This window comes from Mobula hypostoma, chromosome 15 (assembly GCF_963921235.1).
Source record: "Mobula hypostoma chromosome 15, sMobHyp1.1, whole genome shotgun sequence".
Classification (NCBI taxonomy): domain Eukaryota; kingdom Metazoa; phylum Chordata; class Chondrichthyes; order Myliobatiformes; family Myliobatidae; genus Mobula; species Mobula hypostoma.
In genome coordinates this window covers 46437150-46456344 of record NC_086111.1, presented here as the reverse complement: position 1 = coordinate 46456344, position 19195 = coordinate 46437150, and the positions used below count along the sequence as shown (strand labels likewise).

The window sequence follows — 19195 nt, the reverse complement described above, 5'->3', positions numbered from 1 at the left end:
ATAAGTAAACTTCCTTAGGGTCCTGACCTACTGGGGGTGGGGGGGGGGGGAACCGCAGTGACCTGGTTTTTGGCACTGTGGCTCAGAAGAGAAGAGAGGTGAAAGGGACTGCAGTAGTGATAGGAGAAGCCATAGCTAGAAGAACAGAAATGAGATTCTGTGGATGCAATAGAGACACCTAGATGTCATGTTTCCTCCCTGGTGCCAGGGGCAGGGATATCTCACTCTGGGTCTGTGGCATTCTCAGGGATAGGGTGAGCAGCCAGAAGAATGAGGCGGGAGGAGAAGGTGGCAGCGCGACGCAGGAGGAACATCTGGAGAAATTTCTGAAATGCCCGTTCGCTTCCGCTGTTACTGTGCGATCGAGAATCTTCCGGAGGGAAGGCCCCAAAATCCCCGGCTTTGCCTGCTGCTGGCGACCAAGGCTGAGGTCGAACCGTGCGGCAGAGATGGTGCTCGGTACTCGGTGTCGGAGGGCTGATCGGAGGTTCGAAGTTTTCGGACAACTCAGAGTCAGACTGTGGTCGGGCATGGCAGGGAGAGTTTTCTTCCTTCTCCCATCTGCGTGAGATGTGGGACTTTCGAGAGACTTTGAGCTTTTTTTACTGTGCCATGGCCTGTTCTTCATCCAGTTATGGTATTGTTGCACTGTTGTAACTATATGTTATAATTACATGGATTTTGTTAGTTTTTCAGTCTTGGTCTGTCCTGTGTTTCTGTGATATCACACCGGAGGAATATTGTATCATTTCTTAATGCATACATTACTAAATGACAATAAAAGAGGACTGCATGTCCTCATAATCTAAAAAAAAGTCTTGGTGCATATTGGCACCAATGTCATGGGTAGACAAGGTGAGGAGGTGCTGAAGAGAGATTTTAGGGAGCTAGGTAGAAAGCTGCCTAAAACATTTAAACATTTAAACTAATTCAGCAAGGGGATGGGGACCAGAGTGATAGTGCTGAGAATAAGGTAGTTGGCTTACATCGAAGGCAATGTGTAGTGAGACTCTTAGTAAGGAGAGGCTGATGATAGCTCAAAATTGCAGTCAGCAGGATGAATTGCAATGTAAAAGGTGGACAAAGTTGAAAAGGGCGAATACAGGACTGTAAGCGTTATATCTGAATGCACACAGTATATAGAATAAGGTCGATGAACTTGTAGCTCAGTTGCATATTGACATGTATGATATTGTAGGCATCACTAAATCATGGCTGAAAGAAGATTATAGCTGGGAGCTTAACTTCCAAGGGCACACATTGTATTGAAAGGACAGGCAGAGGGGGTGGCGAGGCTCTGTTGGTAAAAAATGAAATCAAATCATTAGAAAGAGGTGACACACAGTCTCAGATCAGGTGCACGGCATTCTAAAGGGGGAGGGGAAGCAGCCAGAGGTCTTGGTACATCTAGGTAGGAAATGCGAGGAGGTCCTGAAGAGAGCTGGGCAGAAAGCTGAAAAGCAGGACCTCCAGGGTAGTAATCTCTGGATTGCTGCCTGCGCCAGGCGCCACTGAAGGTAAGAATAGGAGAATTTGGCAGATGAATATGTGGCTGAAGAACTGGTGCAGGGGGCAGGGGTTCAGATTTATGGATCACTGGGCTCTCTTCTGGGGAAGGTATGACCTGTACAAAAGGAAAGGGTCACACCTGAACCCAAGGGGGACTAATATCCTTGCGGGCAGGCTTGCTAGAGCTGTTAGGGAGGGTTTAAACTAATTTGGCAAGGCGATGAGAACGAGTGTGATAGAGCTGAGGATGGCGTAGATGGTTTACAAACAGAGCCAGCGTGTGGTGAGACTGCTGGCAAGGACAGGCTGATGATAGGACAAAATTACAGTCAAAGGGATGAGGTGCATTGTAAAATAGGGACAAAATCAAAAAAGGTGATGAATACAGGACTGAAGATGTTATATAAAATCATAAGCTATAGGAGCAGAATTAGGCCTTTTGGCCCATCGAGTCTGCTCCACCGTTTCATCATGGTTTATCCAATTTTCCTCCCGGCCCCAATCTCTTGCCGTCTCCCCATATCCCTTCACGCCCTGACCAGTCAATAATCTATCAACCTCTGACTTAAGTATACATACAGACTTGCCCTCACAGCTGCCTGTGGCAAAGAATTCCACTGATTCACCACTCTCTAGCTAAAGAACTTCCTCCTCATCTCCGTTCAAAAAGGACACCCTTTTATTCTGAGGCTGTGTCCTCTGGTCTAAGACACTCCACATCCACCCTATCAAGGCCTTTCACCATTTGATTGGTTTCAATGAGGTCACCCCTCATTTTCAGAATCCCAGTAAATACAGGCCCAGAGCCATCTAACGCTCTTCATATGACAAGCCATTCAATCCTGGAATCACTTTCATGAACCTTCTTTGAAACTTCTCCAGTTTCAGCACATTCTTTCTAAGATAAGGGGCCCAAAACTGCTCACAATACTCCGAGTGAGGCCTCGCCAGTTCTTTATAAAGTCTCAACAGTACACCCTTGCTTTTATATTCTGGTCCTCTTGAAATGAATGCTAACTTTGCACTTGCTTCCTCATCACAGACTCAACCTGCAAATTAACCTTTAGGTGATCCTGCACAATGTGAATGCACACTAAGTACGTAATAAATATTCCTTCCTCCACCATCAACACTAGCCTCATCCCAACCTCCCACCTCCACTTCAGGGATAGGGTTCCTCTTGTCCTCACCTACCACCCCACGAGCCTCCTTGTCCAGCACATAATTCTCTGTAACTTCGGCCATCTCCAACGGGACCCTACCATCAAGCACATCTTTCCCTCCCCCCACTTTCCACATGGATTGCTCCCTATACGACTCCCCTGTCCACTCATCCCTCCCCACTGGTCTCCCTCCTGGTACTTACCCTTGCAAGCAGAACAAGTGCTCCACCTGCTCCTATACCTCCTCCCTCGCTACCATTCAGGGCCCCAAATTGTCCTTCCAGATAAGGTGACATTTCATCTGTGAGTCTTTGAGATCATCTACTGCCTCCTGTATATTGGTGAGACCCGCCATAGATCCGGAAACCACTTCGCCGAACACCTTTGCTCTGTCCACCAGAAAAAGTGGGAACTCTGTCTGGTGGCCACCTATTTCAATTCTACTTCCCATTCCCTTTTTTGACATGTCAGTCCATGACCTCCTCTACTGAGGCGATGAAGCCACACTCAGGTTGGAGGAACAACACTTTATATTTTGTCTGGGTAGCCCCCCCAACCTGATGGCATGATCATCGATTTCTTGAAGTTCCAGTAATTTCACCTCTGCCTCCTCTCCTTCTCCATTCACCATTCCTATTTCCCTCTCTCACTTCATCTCCTTACCTGCCCATTACCTCCCTCTAGTGATCCTCCATCATCTCTTTCTTCCATGGTCTTGAATCCTCTCCTATCAGCTTCACCCTTCTCCGGCCCTTTATCTCTTTCACCAATCGACTTCCCTGCTCTTTACTTCAACTCTCCCCCTCTCCTGATTTCAGCTATCACCTGCCACCTTGAACTTCTTCCTCCCCTTCCCTTATTCTGAGGTGGCTTTTTAGAGCAGTCCATGGTTGACCCCACTAGGACAGCAGTTTACAATGGAGTAAAGGGAATTACAGAGGCAAGAGAGAGGAGCTTGCCAAAATCGATTGGAAGGGAATGCTAGCAGTTATGACAGCAGAGCAGCATTGGCTGGAGTTCCTGGGAGCAATTCAGAAGGGACAGGATAGAAGAAGATGTATACTGAAGGCAGGATGATTCAACCGTGACTGATAAGAGAAATCAAAGCCAACATAAAAGCCAAAGAAAGGGCATATAATAGAGCAAAAATTCATGGGAAGTTAGAGGATTAGGAAGCTTTTAAAAATCAACAGAAGGCAACAAATAAAGTCATAAAAAACAAGATGGAATGCGAAGTTAAGCTAGCCAGTAATATTAAAGAGGATATCAAAAGTTTCTTCAGATATGTAAAGCATAAAAAAGAGGCAAGAATGGGTATCGGACAGCTGGAAAATGATGCTGGAGAGGTAGTAATGGGGAACAAGGAAATGGTGGATGAACTGAATAAGTAGTTTGCATCAATGTTCACTGTGGAAGACACTAGCAGTATTTCGGAAGTTCAAGAGTGTCAGGATGCAGAAGCGAGTGAGGTTGCCATTTCAAGGGAGAAGGTGCTTGTGAAACTGAAAGGCCTGAAGGTAGATATCACTGGGACCACATAGTCTAAATCCCAGGATTTTGAAGGACGTGGCTGAAGAGATTGTGGAGGTATTAGAAATGACCTTTCAAGAATCAATGGATCTTGTCATGGTTCTGAACAACTGGTTAGTTGCAAATGTAACCCACTCTTTAAGAAGGGAGGAGGTTGAAGAAAGGAACTTATGGGCGAGTCAGTCTGATCTCAGTGGTTGGGAAGATGTTGGAGTCAATTGTCAAGGATGTAGTTACAGGGTATTCGGAGGCACATGATAAAATATGCAGAGTTGGCATGGTTTCCTTAATGAAAATTTTGCTTGACAGATCTGTTGGGATTCTTTGAAGAACAAGCAAGTAGGATAGACAAAGGAGAACCGGAGAATGATGTATACTTGGATTTTCAGAAGTCCTTTGACAAAGTGCCACACATGAGGCTGCTTAACAAGTTAAGAGCCCATGGTACTACAAAAATGATACTAGTATTGATAATGCATTGGCTGATTTGCAGGAGACAAGAAGTGGGAATAAAGGGAGCCTTTTCTGGTTGGCTGCAAGTGACTGGTGGTGTTCCACAGGAGTCTATGTTAGGACTGCTTCATTGTACATTATATGTCAATGATTTGGACAATGGAAATGATGGCTTTGTGGCCAGATTTGTGAATGATACGAACATAGGTGGAGGGGCAGGTAGTGTTGAGGAAGCAAATAGGCTTCAAGGGGACTTAGACAGATTTGGAGAATGGGTAAAAAAGTGGCAAATGGAATACAGTGTCTGGAAGTGTATAGTCATTGACTTCGGCAGGAGGAATAAAAGCGTAGACTACTTCCCAAATGGAGAGAAAATTCAAAAATCTGAGGTGTGAAGGGACTTGAGAGTCCCTAAAGTTTAATTTGCAGGTTGTGTCTGTGGTGAGGAAGGCAAATGCAATGTTAGCATTCATTCCGATGGGACTAGAATATAAAAGCAAGAATGTAATGATGAGGCTTTATAAAGAACTGGTGAAGCATCACTTGAAGTATTTTGAGCAGTTTTGGGCCTGTTATCAAAGGAGGTTCATGAAAATTATTTCAGGATTAAAAGGCTTGTCGTATGAGGGGCTTTTGATGGCTCAGTGCCTGTACTCACTGGGATTCAGAAGGATGATGGGGATCTCATTGAAACCCATTGAAATGTTGAAAGGCAATAGAATGAACGTGGAGCGGATGCTTCCTGTGGTGGGGTGAACCTAAGACTAGAGGACACAGCTTCAGAATTGAGGGAAATCCATTTAGAATGGAGATAAGGAGGAATTTTTTTTAGCCAGAGAGTGGTGAATCTGTGGAATTTGTTGCTATAGGTGGCTGTGGAGGCCAAGTATTCCAACTTGTCAATGCCAATAGTTCAAGGTGAATTTGCCAGCCCACAAGGAAACAAATTCCTTGGGGGAGGCAAGATACCAATTTCAATTCCAGAAGCCATTAAGTGTCATATTTGGCATATCCCTTGAAAAGGTGAGGACGGAGATCAATAATGCTTATCACTGTCAACCTGCTAAGCCTACTAAATCAGGAAACCCAAATGTAAGATATTAATGCACAGGCTAAGTTAAAAAAGACATTAACTTGTACAGAAGCTTCTGTATTTCTCCATATAGTAACACCCCAGTACAAATCACTTGCTGCCCTGCTCCTGATTCAATAGAATGTTAATATTCAGCCCCTGGAGTCAATTGCAATAATGAAAAGTTGGAGTTGTTGATAGCAGCATATTGGTGTGAGCTAAACTCATGCTAAGCAATTATGTTCCAACATTGTGGAATGCAAAAGATAAATAGGAGAGAGGAAGGATATACCCTGGGGTATTTCTGAAATTGCCATGTAGTGTCAACAGAAAAAAATGTTTAAAAAATGTAATGACTGATTTGGGAAATGTTATAAAAAGGGAAATAAGAGATGAACGTGACTGTGGAGAAAAAAAGATGATGGAGAATGGAGTATCGAAGATGACAGAGGGACGGGGAGCTGAAGTCACAGTGACAGCCACATGGACTGTTATTAATGACATTGACCTTTACAAACATAATGCCAAGAGCTTGCTGTAGGAATTCAGAGAGTGGAAGGAAGACATACATATAAAAATTTGGAGAAGAATGAGCTTGTAAGAGACAGAAAAAATATCAGAGCTGAGCTGCATTTTCTGAGGAATGCAGGTAAGATAACAATGATATTATTTTAGAAAAGAAGAACACCTGATGGTAGTGAAACATTGGGACAGTGTCAGCAAGCATGTGCCAAGGAAAGGAAAATGATCTGATTAATTCATTTCATTGAAGTTAATGAGAAAAAAATGGAATAATAAAGATCACATCAGACAGTACCTGTGTAGTGATGAATAGAGAGAATGGTTTGAAGCAATGGCCTTTCATCAGAACTCGGGAAATGTCTGAGGTAAGTAAGTTTTAAGTAAGGAAGAAAAAGAGGAAAATTGATAGCTGGGGAGAAAGGAAAGAACAAAAGGAAATTCTGTGATAGGGTGGAGAGGTTTAAATGACAAAATAAGTAATGATGTAAGGCAAAAGGAAGTGATCATGAAGCAAGTGAGGAAACAGAGTACTCCAGGGAGGTTTGTGCAAGAATGGAAAAATCAATACCTGAAACTACTGAACTTGATAGCTTCCGGGTCATCAAGGGAATGGCGGCGTAAGGAAAAGGTCTCTCGACAAAAAAGAAGGTAAACTGCCCCAAAATCGAATTTAGACAAATACTTAATATTGCATAACTATACTAATAAAAGGGGCAAGGATGATGTCTAAGAACAAGATTAAAAAGTCCGCTCCGAAGGCTGATAAACATAAAGAGACGCAGCAAGGTGACGGGTCTAGCTCCCCCACAGCAAGCCAGGACGGAGATAATGAGGGGGAATCGGTGACTCTGTCTTTGATTCTCGGAGAGATTCGCAAGTTCCGACAAGATAACAGCAAACAGCTGGAAGATATTAAGGGAGAAATAGTAAAAACTAACTCGCGGATAGATGAAGCCGAAGCAAGGATTGTTGGAATTGAAGAGAAGCTACAAAACGCCGAGGAAGTGTTAGCAGAAATGCTGAAGCTACAAGACCAGCTCCAGTGGAAACTAATAGATCAAGGCGGCCGCTCGAGAAGGGAAAATGTGAGGATTTACGGAGTTCCTGAAGGAACCGAAGGTAAACCCGGATTGATGATTCCCTTCGTGGAGAAGCTGCTTAGAGAGAACCTTGATATACCAGCCGCAAAAGACCTACAGATAGAAAGAGCTCACCGCGCGTTGGCACCACAGCCCCCGGCAGGCGCCCAGCCCAGATCGATTCTGGTCAGATTTCTCAGTTACAGAACGAAGGAAGAGGTGCTTAAAAGGGCATGGCAAAATAAAGGTTTCATGTGGAACAACTGTAAAATCAGTTTAGACCACGACTACGCACCGGGGATTCTTGCCAGACGGAAGGAATGTACGGAAACACGGAGAGTCCTGGAGGAAAACAACATCAGATTCCAGACCCTGTATCCAGCTCGGCTGAGAGTCTTTTACGACGAAGGGACAAAAACTTACGCTACGGTGGAGGAGGCAACGTTGGACCTGGCGGACCGGGGACTACCTATTAAAGTTATCACCCAACCGGAGTCGCTACTGGAGAGGATTCGGCAGAAGTCGTGGCAGTTAGTGGGGCGAGGACGCTCCACTCGAACCAGAGTGTCAAACTACAAGGAAAAGCTGCAAATATTCAGACGCGAATGTACAGAGAATACAGATTAATTAAGAGAAATGACTGAAAAGAGTAAATCGGACTTAAAGGTAAAATGAAAACTGGTAACTTAAAATAAACTAGGCGGAATAACTTGAATGATAGCAATATGGTCAAGACATAAATAGGAGAAAATTCTCTATGATTATTCAAACTGCTGAGGGCCCTCTAACACAGGGTGAAGATAGAGGTTATCCCTCTGAACTGAGGCGGGTCGGTGCTCAGGCCTCACTGTGGGAAGTCGGGAAAAATTTTCAAATGTTACACGTTCAAAAATGTCTAGAGTGTGGTTATATGTCTTGGTTTACTGTTGAGAAGGGATTGCTTACTGTTTGGTTAGAAAAGGAGAGGTTTTTTTTCTACTAGAGAAAAATGCAAACTGAATTGGTAAAAATAATTTCCTATAATGTTAATAGGGTTTTGAATCCAATTAAAAGAAATAAGATTATGTCTAAATTGAAAAAAGAGAGGGCACAAATAGCTTTCCTCCAGGAAACACATATGAGCCAATCTGAACCTGGAAAATTAAAAAGAATGGGCTTTAAGCATGTATTTTATTCATCATATAAATTGAGTCACTAAAGAGGGGTAGCTACTTTAATATCAAGTACTCTTAATTATGAACATATTTCAGAGACTAAAGACAAAGAAGGACGGTTTGTAAAAATCACAGGAAAAATAGAAGGTACAGAAATAACATTGCTGAATGTTTATGCTCCTCCAGGTTGTGAATGGTCATTTTATAGACACATTTTTGACCTAATGGTCAGTTCTCAAGGGGTAGTAATTTGTGGAGGGGATTTTAATATTAGATTAAATCCTGTATTAGATTCTTCCAGAATAGTTACTCAGAATAAACCTCTGACTCGGAAAATGAATTCATTGATGGAGGAGTTGGGAATTATAGATGTCTGGAGGGAACTACACCCTACTAGTAAAGATTATACACATTACTCTTTCCCTCATTCAGCCTATTCAAGGATAGACTATTTCTTTATCTTTAATACAGATAGACTCAGGATAAAAAACTGTAATATTGCAACAATTGATCTGTCGGATCATAGCCCAGTCTCTATGTCTCTAATCCTGGAAAGGAAAATGAGGAAAACACTATGGAGGCTAGACTCACATATACTCAATAACCCGAAGGTAATGGAGAGATTAAGGGGAGAAATCAAAGAATATCTAGACCTCAATAACACGGGAGAAACATCACCAGTGATCTTATGGGATACATTGAAAGCTGTACTGAGAGGGAAAATTATTTCCATTACCACTCACATGAAAAAAATCAATGCACAAAAATTAGCAGACCTTCAAGGAAAATTAAAACAACTTCAAGTTGTAGATAGCAGCAAAAGTAATGCAAATCGAAAACAGGAAATTAGGAAATTGCAAAGTGAAATTGACGATATTTATACATTGGAAACTCAAAGAAATTTTCTTTACTTGAGACAAAAGAACTATGAAGTAGGAGGTAAATCAACTAGATTATTAGCATATAAATTATGAAAACAACAAGCAGACAATACAATTCATAAAATAAAGAATCCAAAGACAAAGCTTGTGGAGAGTACAATAGGGAAAATTCAAGAGAGTTTTGAAACATATTATCGAGAGCTGTACTCCCAACCCCGGGCCCCCAATGAGCCCTATATAGACAGTGTATTGAATTTTTTAGATCTACCTGAATTTACAGATTTACAAAATGAAAGTTTATTAGAACCAGTAACTGCCAAAGAACTGAACGTGGCCATCTCTAGATTAAAGGCTGGAAAGTCCCCGGGTTCTGATGGGTTTACCTCAGAGTGGTACAAGTCCCTGAAGACACAGTTAGCCCCATTACTACTTAACACCTTTAACTGGATCTTGCAGCGAGGAGAAACTCCACCTTCCTGGAGAGAAGCGATTATTTCAGTTATTCCTAAAGAGGGTAAAGATAAACTAGAATGTGGCAATTATCGGCCAATTAGTGTTCTTAATTTAGATTACAAACTATTTACATCTAAATTAGCGCGCAGATTGGAAAAGCTTTTACCTGGCCTAATCCATTTAGACCAGACTGGATTTATTCAACAAAGACAAACACAGGACAACATAAGGAGAACTCTGCACATATTAGAACAGGTTAATAAGAACGAGACAGAGACAATGGTAGTAGGATTGGACGCTGAGAAAGCTTTTGATTCAGTTAGTTGGGCATTCCTATACAGAGTGTTAGGAAGATTCGGCTTTCAAGAAAAGTTTATTAAAGTAATTCAGACTCTATATGACAGCCCTACAGCCCGAATTAAGATAAATGGGGACCTCTCTGACTCCTTCATCTTAGAGAGAGGCACTAGACAGGGATGCCCAATTTCTCCTCTCCTTTTTGCGCTATATATTGAACTGCTAATAAAACAGAGCGAAATCGTAAAAGGTATCAAGGTGGCAGGGATTGAACAGAAAGTGGCGTTATTCGCAGATGATGTTTTGGTCTATCTGAGTGAACCAGAAAAATCATTTATAGGATTGTTTACACTGTTGGATGACTTTGGGAAAATATCAGGTTATAAAATAAATGTAAAGAAAACGCAGGTTATGTCCCTAAATTATACACCATCCAAAAAATTGCAGGATACATACGATCTTAAGTGGGAAGCTAAATCATTAAAATATTTAGGAATAACCCTGCCGAAGGATCTTTCAACACTGTCACAGGTAAATTATGGGCCATTAATCTCAGAGATAAAAGCAGATATGCATAGATGGAATCTTATCCCCTTTTTAAGTTTAAATTCAAGGATAAATACTATAAAAATGAATATTCTTCCTCGGTTATTATATCTTTTCCGTACTTTACCAGTGGAGGTGGATGATAATCAATTCAGGGAATGGGACAAATGGATTTCCCGCTTCATTTGGCAAGGAAGGAAACCTAGAATTCGAAATAACACCTTACAGTTAGGGATGGAAGGAGGAGGTATGGTTCTTCCTTGCCTGAGAAATTATTTTTATGCCTCACAGATAACCCCTCTGTTATATTGGTGTAATAGGGAATATAAGGCTAGATGGAAGGAAATAGAATTTGGATTAGTTGACAGTTTTCCTCTACAGGCCTCAATAGCTGACAAAGGATTGATGGCCCAGTTGGAAAAATTTAAAAACGGTTGGATAAATCTTACATTAAAAGTATGGCAGAAGGTGGTTAATTCATGTGGAATTAATAACATGTTAAAACTCTTTAGATGGTGTGCATATGATACCGAATTCCTTCCCAACAGAGGAGATAAAAGATTTGAGCTATGGATAAAGAAAGGTCTTACAACCTACCTCTCATTTATAGATAAAAGAGTATTACAAAGTTTCCAAATCCTGCAGGACAAACATGGCCTAGAACACAATGACTTTTTTAGGTACCTTCAAGTACGAAACTATGTTAACCAGAGTTGTAGATATACAGACCTATCAACAGTAGAATTAGAATTTTTCAAGATTCTGAATTCGGCTTGCAGTTCAGTACCTAGTAAATCAGTTTCTCGATTATATAATGCACTCTCCCATGCTAAAAATGTAAATACACTGTATATTAAAGAGAAGTGGGAGAAAGAAGCGGGGTTGGTACTTTCAGAGGAGGCTTGGGGGAAAATCTGCTGCTTTCAATGGTCCTCGACTAATTCTTTGACTTGGAGAGAACATTGTTGGAAAAACATTATAAGATACTTCAAGACCCCATATCAGGAAAAATATAAAGATACAAATATGATGTGTTGGAGAAGGTGCGGCTCCAAGGAGGCAATTCATTTTCATATTTTCTGGGATTGCCCTAAATTAAGTCTATATTGGGAAGATATTCATAGAACATTAGTTAAGGTACTTAGGTCCCAGATACCTCTGAACTTTGAGACACTCTATTTGGGGCATATATTGTTTCTTGAACAGAAGGAAGATATAAAGTTGCTGCAGGCCCTCTTAGCGGCAAGTAAGAAATCAATCACTAGAAAGTGGCTAAATCCAATACCACCTACATTAGAAGATTGGCACGAAATTATCTTGGAAATATTTAAAATGGAAAAGTTGACTTACTCCCTGAGAATTCAAAAAGAAAAATTTTATCAAATCTGGAATAAATGGATTGAATATATAACCCCAATGCGAGCAGACTTTAGATGACTCTCCTAATGATTTATACTGCTCTTCTCATCAACACAGTAATATTGCTAACGTAAGCACCCCTAGTCTAAATGTCTTTTTTTTTTGTTTTCTTTTGGAAAATAGAGAATTAACACAAGTAAAGGGAAAGATTTGGGAAAGGGATAAAAATGAAAAAATTAAGTAAGTAAGTACATAGGGATTGGATAATTATGTCTGCGGGCAGGAGCAAGCATGAACAAATTAGGATATAAGCACCTACAATGGTTGTTACATTTGCTTACATACAACACTTTGGACCAGTGGAAATGGTCCAGAAGAGTTATATGGAAACTATTATTACCATTTTTCTTAACAACTAATACCATTACTTAGCCTAACAGATTAGAATTACCACAGTACATAATTATCTATTTAAGTGTCTAATTTCCTTTTATATCATCTCAATGTGTACTTAAGAATGTATAAATAATTATAGTTTTATACATATAAAAAAATGGAAAAGGTTATATGTGTGAAAAAAGTACACGATATTTGTGAATTCCTTATCCAAATAAAAATAAAATTTTAAAAAAAGAAACTACTGAACTTACTTTTGAGATACAAAGGTAGGATATTGTTCTTCCAGGAATGGAATCCTAACAGAAAGCAAAATGGAGATAAGTGCAGTTGTGGGAATCTTTGAGTGAATGTGAATTGACAGCTTATTTCAGGAAATATAGAGAGTTGAAATAAAGATGGGAAGTTGAATGTATAGTACACATTGGAATCAAACAATGACATTGTGCACATTGGAAGGAGAAAAGAAAACAATGACAATATTTCATTAAAGTCTTAGATTATGCGTTTAAGGAGATGACTAGATGACAAACAGAGTACAGAATGCATCGTTTGAAGTATCTGCGATTGCTTGAGCACAAGAAGATTCCTACAGCAACACATTTCATTTGCAGAGAGAGTAGAAACAAAGGAAAATTGATCCTATATTACAACAAGTTCAGAGAGATAAATGAGTCTCGGTGATTATTTAGAAAGGTGACGGGTCCTCAGTTTGTTAAGGGACAGAGATGTAGTGGATTTGGTGACATCAAGACAATAGGAGAGAGAGCAGAAACTAGTGTTGCAATGGTGGACTTCAGAAAAGCTGGAAGCAAAGGCTGAAAGAAGCTGAACGGGGAAGAAAAGGCTTAAGAGACAAGCTTTGCAGGACAAGCACGAGCTGAAATATGAATCTACCAGGGAAGAACAGCTATGTGAACTGGAAAGAATGTAGAAGCAGATTGTGAGAGTTTGAGTGAGAGCAGTGCTGGAACTTGTTATCTTTGATATTAGAAAGAAAGTTACTTTTGTTAAAGTGCAGGATGAGCCAAAATTGTGAATCTGGAGAGCTCTGAGATAAAATAAGTCAGTGCTATTGAAGTAACTAATGCAATAGGAAAAATTGGCGCAGTGTAAAATGGAACGTCAATGTGGTTGAGAGGGATAATAAATTAACCATGATGGAATGGTGTAGCAGACTCGATGGGCTGAATGGCCTAATTCTGCTCCTATGTTTTATGGTCAACCATTTGCTCTGGCAGATTGTTTGTTGCTCCAAAATCCAACATCTGCCGGCTTTTGTGTTTCCATTTTGCCACATTGATTAGCAGATCAGTTAAAGTAGGCCTCAAAAGTTTTTGTTCCTTGACAACTGCAATTATAGCAATATGGAGACAATAAGATGCTGGGGATGGAGTAACAAACAGTCTGTTGGAGGAACTCAGCAGGTTTAGCAGTGTCTGTGGGAGTAGAGAAATTGTCAAAAGTTTGAGCCAAAATTTGTGTTTTGGAGTCGCAGTATGACCTTCGCAAATGTCTACAGATGTACCATTGAGAGCATTCTAACTGGCTGCATCACCATCTGGTATAGGGAGGCTACACCATAGGATCAAAGTAAGCTGCAGAGAGTTGTAAAATTAGTCAGCTCTAGCCTCTGTAGTATCCAGGACATCTTCAAGGAGTGGTGCCTCAGAAAGGTCCATTATTAAGGACACCCATCACCCAGGTCATGCCCTCTTCTCATTGATACCATCAGGAGGAGGTACAGAAGCCTGAAGGCACATACTGAATGATTAAGGAACAGCTTCTTCCCCTCCGCCATCCAATTTCTGAATGGCCATTGAACCCATGAACACAACCTCACTACTTTTTTTATTTTCGATTTTTTTTTTGCATTACTTATTTAACTATTTAATATATGCATACTTACTGTAATTCAATTTTCTTTTTCTTCTCTACTATCATATTACATTGTACTGCTGTGGCGAAGATAACAGATTTCACAACATATGCCGATGATATTAAACCTGATTCAGACTTAACGGCTCTAGATTGTGTGTGGTAATTGTAGTGAAATCAGTTTAGAAAAGCCAATATCAAGGTTGAATCTGAGTTTGCAACTAAGGACTGCATCAATCACAATGTCATAGCTGAGGTTAAACCCTTAAATAGTCTGCTTTCGATCTGAAACTTATTTAGAATGAACAATTTTGCACTTATTTTCACCAATATAGTCCCAATTTTCAAGTCACATAAGAGTCATTGCAAATAAGTGTAACCCTCAGGTTCGGCCGGGGTGGGGGGGTGGGAGGCGTTAGTCTAGGGAAGACAAACTCTGGCATCACCAAATGTATGAAATCTGAGGTGCAAAACCTCTCATTTGTGTGGACGCTGCGTGATGTGTTCCCCTGTTATAAGTCAGTACCGTGAAATAACAAACAGTACACCATATGCAATTAAATGATTTAGCTTTATAATTCTTAATTTGACTAGAGAGTTAGTAAAGAAAAACAAAAAGAAAAGGGCCCATTTTAATGAAACAATCTAAAATGTGTACGTTGGAGCTCACGGTTTCCCGTCCATTAGTCCTCCATTGATTTTCCCCGGGTGTCATCGACTCCCAGCCCGATTCCAAGACCACTCCGCTCTGCAGTCTACGACCTCTCCGTTCTGGCATCTTCTCTCTCCATCTTCCGCTGAACAAAAGACCTCAAACCACTCGCTCTCAGGCACAAAAGAAAAATCACTCCCCTCATTGGACGGCACACATTCCAAAGCCCCCGTTATCTCTAGTCATAACCCAAACACTGCTGCTACAGAACAACCATTGCATTAGCAGTGAAACCTTTCCCAGGACGTTACATAAGTAAAAGAACTTTAATCTATTTCTACTGCAGTATTCAAATTAGGTGCAATAGTGTTACCCAGAAATTGGCTGTTCATTTATTTTTATTTTTATTTATTTGAGATATAGTACTGAGCAGACCCTTCAGCCCAACAAGCCGGTACCACCTAATTACATTTACAAAGTCAAATCTATCTACTTCCGTTGATAATTAGTCAGTCAGCAGCATTGCATTCTATCTGTTTTGAATCATTATTAAGTAATTATGGCCAAAGGCTATCTCCAAAATAATGGACTCTGTTGTAAAGTTTCTACCTGGCAGGAAACGAATGGTAGCAGTTAATAGAAACGGAAATAAATTTATGCCTGGAGGGAACAGTTGAAATTGACCTCATTATCACAGGCAGAGCAATCTTATCAGATGGTTTAATTGGTGTTTAACAAGGTATTTATTTAAGTGACACAAATTCACAGGATGCAAAAAAAATCTTTATAAATAGCTTGAAAGGTTAATTTTTAAAGATCACGCTTTTCCTCAGATGACCAATGTTTCAGCTGATGCACTAGAGGTGACAGTCAATTTCGTCATTCATCTGTCTTGTCTGAGAGGTGGCTCCCACATTTTGCATAGTCTCATCAATCATTATTGTGGGTTGAGGGGAAAGTTCTTCATTGCAACACCCATCCATACAGAGAGCTCGTGTCACCTGCTTGCTAATGTTGGGTTGGTTTTGGAATGGGAGCGAAGGTGGTCGGTTTCCACTGTGAGATCTATTGGAGGTGAGGTGCAGCATTGTGGGGAGAAAGATTGAGCAAAGTGTTGCAGTACATTTATCGTTGAAGAATCTATACATTATACAACCTTGAGATTTGTCTCCTAACAGGCAGCCAAGAAGCAAAGAAACCCAAGAGAACCCATAAAAAGATTGTCAAACACCCAATGTGCAGAGAGGAAAAAAACAAATCATGCAAACAATAAACACAAACAAATAGCGTTTTGAACTGAAGTCCTCAAAGACAGTCCGAGACCCATTGCGAGCTGTTCCCTTGCCTGGTGCCCTGACACCTTGAACTTTTCAATCTGGCTTGGTGCCTAAATCAACACCCAAACATTGGGTTCAACTGCCACAAATCATTCTGGGGCCTGGATCCTGCCACCTCAATTCGGCCTGTACTCTACCTTTCCAATCGGCATGGTTCTTATAACAATTGAACCTCGGGTCTTCCTTGCCTCAGTTCTGCCACATCAAATTGCCTCCGAGCCCAAAGGGGAATTACAGGCTATTACTTGCAATGATCATTTGCCAGAAAAAAATGTGATTAATGAAGTATTTAGTTGTTTTCCTTGTTTCGTCATGAGAACGCCTTATTTGACAGCGGTTTGCACTAAGATTGGACATCTTGTGAACCCATTGGATTAAGGTCCTGGCTTGCAAACATAACTTGGACATGAATTTCTGCAGGCAACCAAATTTAAGAAAAATTTTCATTATGTGGAAGACTTTCCTCATGATAGACAGCAGGCAGACCATTCTGTGGTTAACATTATCAGCTTTGTCGCCTTCCTTGAAGATGATAACATGTCTAGTGTGTCTCCTTCTTCCAAGACATGAGGGATAGTTTTAGGAATGGTGACTGATGTTTTTCTCTGGTAAGTTTAAGAAATTTAGCAGGGATAGCACCTGGTCCTGAGGCCTTGCTGTTTCTGGGTTGGCACATAGTCTTTTTGCTGTATTTGGGCTGGCCTGGTGATAATTCTGCACTCTAATTTTGCAGATTTTACAGTGAAAGACAAAAAAGGGCTCGTACTTCTCTACAAGAAGATATTTACACAAAATTACAAATTAAAATGATGTCAACAGGTGATGCAAACTCGTCTGTCAGTGTTTCTATTTCTGGCAACTAAATCTGAACCTTAGGAGACTTCAATCCACAAAGAATTAGATTTTAATGAAGGACAAGCATCTTACATGTACACATCCGTAAATTAACAAGTTTAGAATAGGCTTGTTACAAAGGTTATTTTGAGAAGCTGAAAAAAATACTGATATACATCAAATATATTGTCCCTGCATCTTTTCATGCTTTTTGCCACATTTTGAAATATTGTGCCTCACACTTTAGATATCAAAAACCTGAAAGAAATGTCACAGCTTCCATTCCAGTTCTCTTAGCTTGTGGTTCTCCAGTAACCGGGTGGCAATGACAAACCTTACCTAATGTTTCTGTTGCTCTCTCCCTCCAAACAAAAGAACATCTAGAAATCAAGTTGAAATAGAATATATGAGGACTTGGGATATTTAATTGGAATAGAGGTGCAGCCATCGGCGGTGCCACCTCACAGTTCCAGTTATAGAAGTTGTACAGGCCATCCCCAGGTTACAAAAATCCAAGTTACGGACACTCCTACAGATGATGGAGTTCCTGTATTATTATTAAATTCAAATGTTCAACATACATACAGTACCTTCACTCCGGCAAACAGCAGAACAAGTTTCAGCTCTCCCTCTACTTGTAATTGTTCTTTCTTCTTAGTCATGTGTGTTTGTGCGATATTGTGAAGGTAGGGCTATCATACTGAATCAATTTTCTGATCTATTGGCAAGACTGACTTGACATCTGATAAAAAAGGCAACTGTTTGCTACCCAAGAATGGCTTTTACTTTTTTAATGGGCATGGTTCAGCCATGGCTTGAGGTGCTGTACGCATTGGCTTTCCATGAGCCCCTCAGGATCATGCACTCCGGCTTCCTCCCCGTTTTGGGCTGGGAGATTAATTGGTAAATATAAATTATCCATTGCATTATTTAAGTGGCAAAAGAGACAAGGTTGAGTTAATGAGTATGAAAGAGATTAAGTTGCAAGGAGATGGAAATGGGACTGACAGGTTGCACTGCTGGGAGCCAGTACAATGTTAATAGCCTGAATGGTCTCCTTCTATATTAGCAAATGCACCCAAGAAAGCAACATACTTATACCAATTCTGTACTGTTATAGTTCCACTGGTAATAAATTGATAGAACAATAATACAGACTTCATAAATGCCCCACTAATTTGATTAAATCAAGCAATGACAAGAAAATTGCTTCATTATTTATTCATGAAACTATCATTATTTCCGTTACCCTGTAAATCGCGTTAAGTATATTTTTTTGTTTAATTGCAGAGCAGGTTTTTACATTACAGCAAAACTGTACTTTTATGATATTTTGAAAGTCAAACAATAACATTTGATATAACCTATTGGTTGCAAAGTAAAGCTAAATCAGGAATTGTAATCAAATCTCAAAACCCAAACTTTTTAATTAAAAATATAACTCAATAATATTCAGAATGCATATCTTTGTTCACCTTGTAAAATGTCTCCCAAACTATTAACAAGCAATCATATATTGATTAAGAGGATAAACCTAGATCCTTTTTCAGGATAAACCTATTTATGAGATCTTCTCTTCCTATTCTTTGTAATAACTTCTTTTTATTTCGGAGAGGGAAATTTCTCAGGCTTGTGTATTTCGGGTGCAGTATTCCTGTTTTCCACATCTGGTATATTTCCTTCCTTCCACTTCCTGGCACCTGTTGCACTGTTGTACTCATACAACCTTCCAGAAACTGAAGAAGGTAGGTATATTTTCAGTTAGAAATTTATTATTCAGTTATGAAGTCAGAGTTTTTAAAAACAGCTCATCAGCAATAAACAAAATGTCATAGTTCAGTTCAGCACCTGAAGAAACAAGCATTAAACAACCTGGTAATCCCAATCCCAAGGCAACAAGCACACAGAAATGCTACTCCTTCATCCTCAAGGGGTCTAAGTCTCCATTATTTCTTCTTGTCGGTATTGTGGGAGTACCTTCACTGGAAGATACACAGTGATTCAAGGAGATGGCTCAGTGCCATTTTCTCAAGGGCAGTTGATAGGCAATAAATTCTGGTCTTGCTGTAACGCTCATATT

General features: G+C 40.3%; 1 protein-coding gene across 1 annotated transcript in view; it reads right to left on the bottom strand.

Annotated features, from left to right (window-relative positions):
* Window positions 1–17175: 17175 nt before the first annotated feature.
* LOC134357021 (cadherin-related family member 3-like) overlaps window positions 17176–19195 on the bottom strand; it is an 88083-nt gene continuing 86063 nt past the window's right edge. The window contains exon 19 of the mRNA XM_063068331.1: window positions 17176–18851. Coding sequence (XP_062924401.1) covers window positions 18718–18851 — 134 coding nt within the window. The 3' untranslated portion in view covers window positions 17176–18717. The remainder of the gene's footprint in view (window positions 18852–19195) is intronic.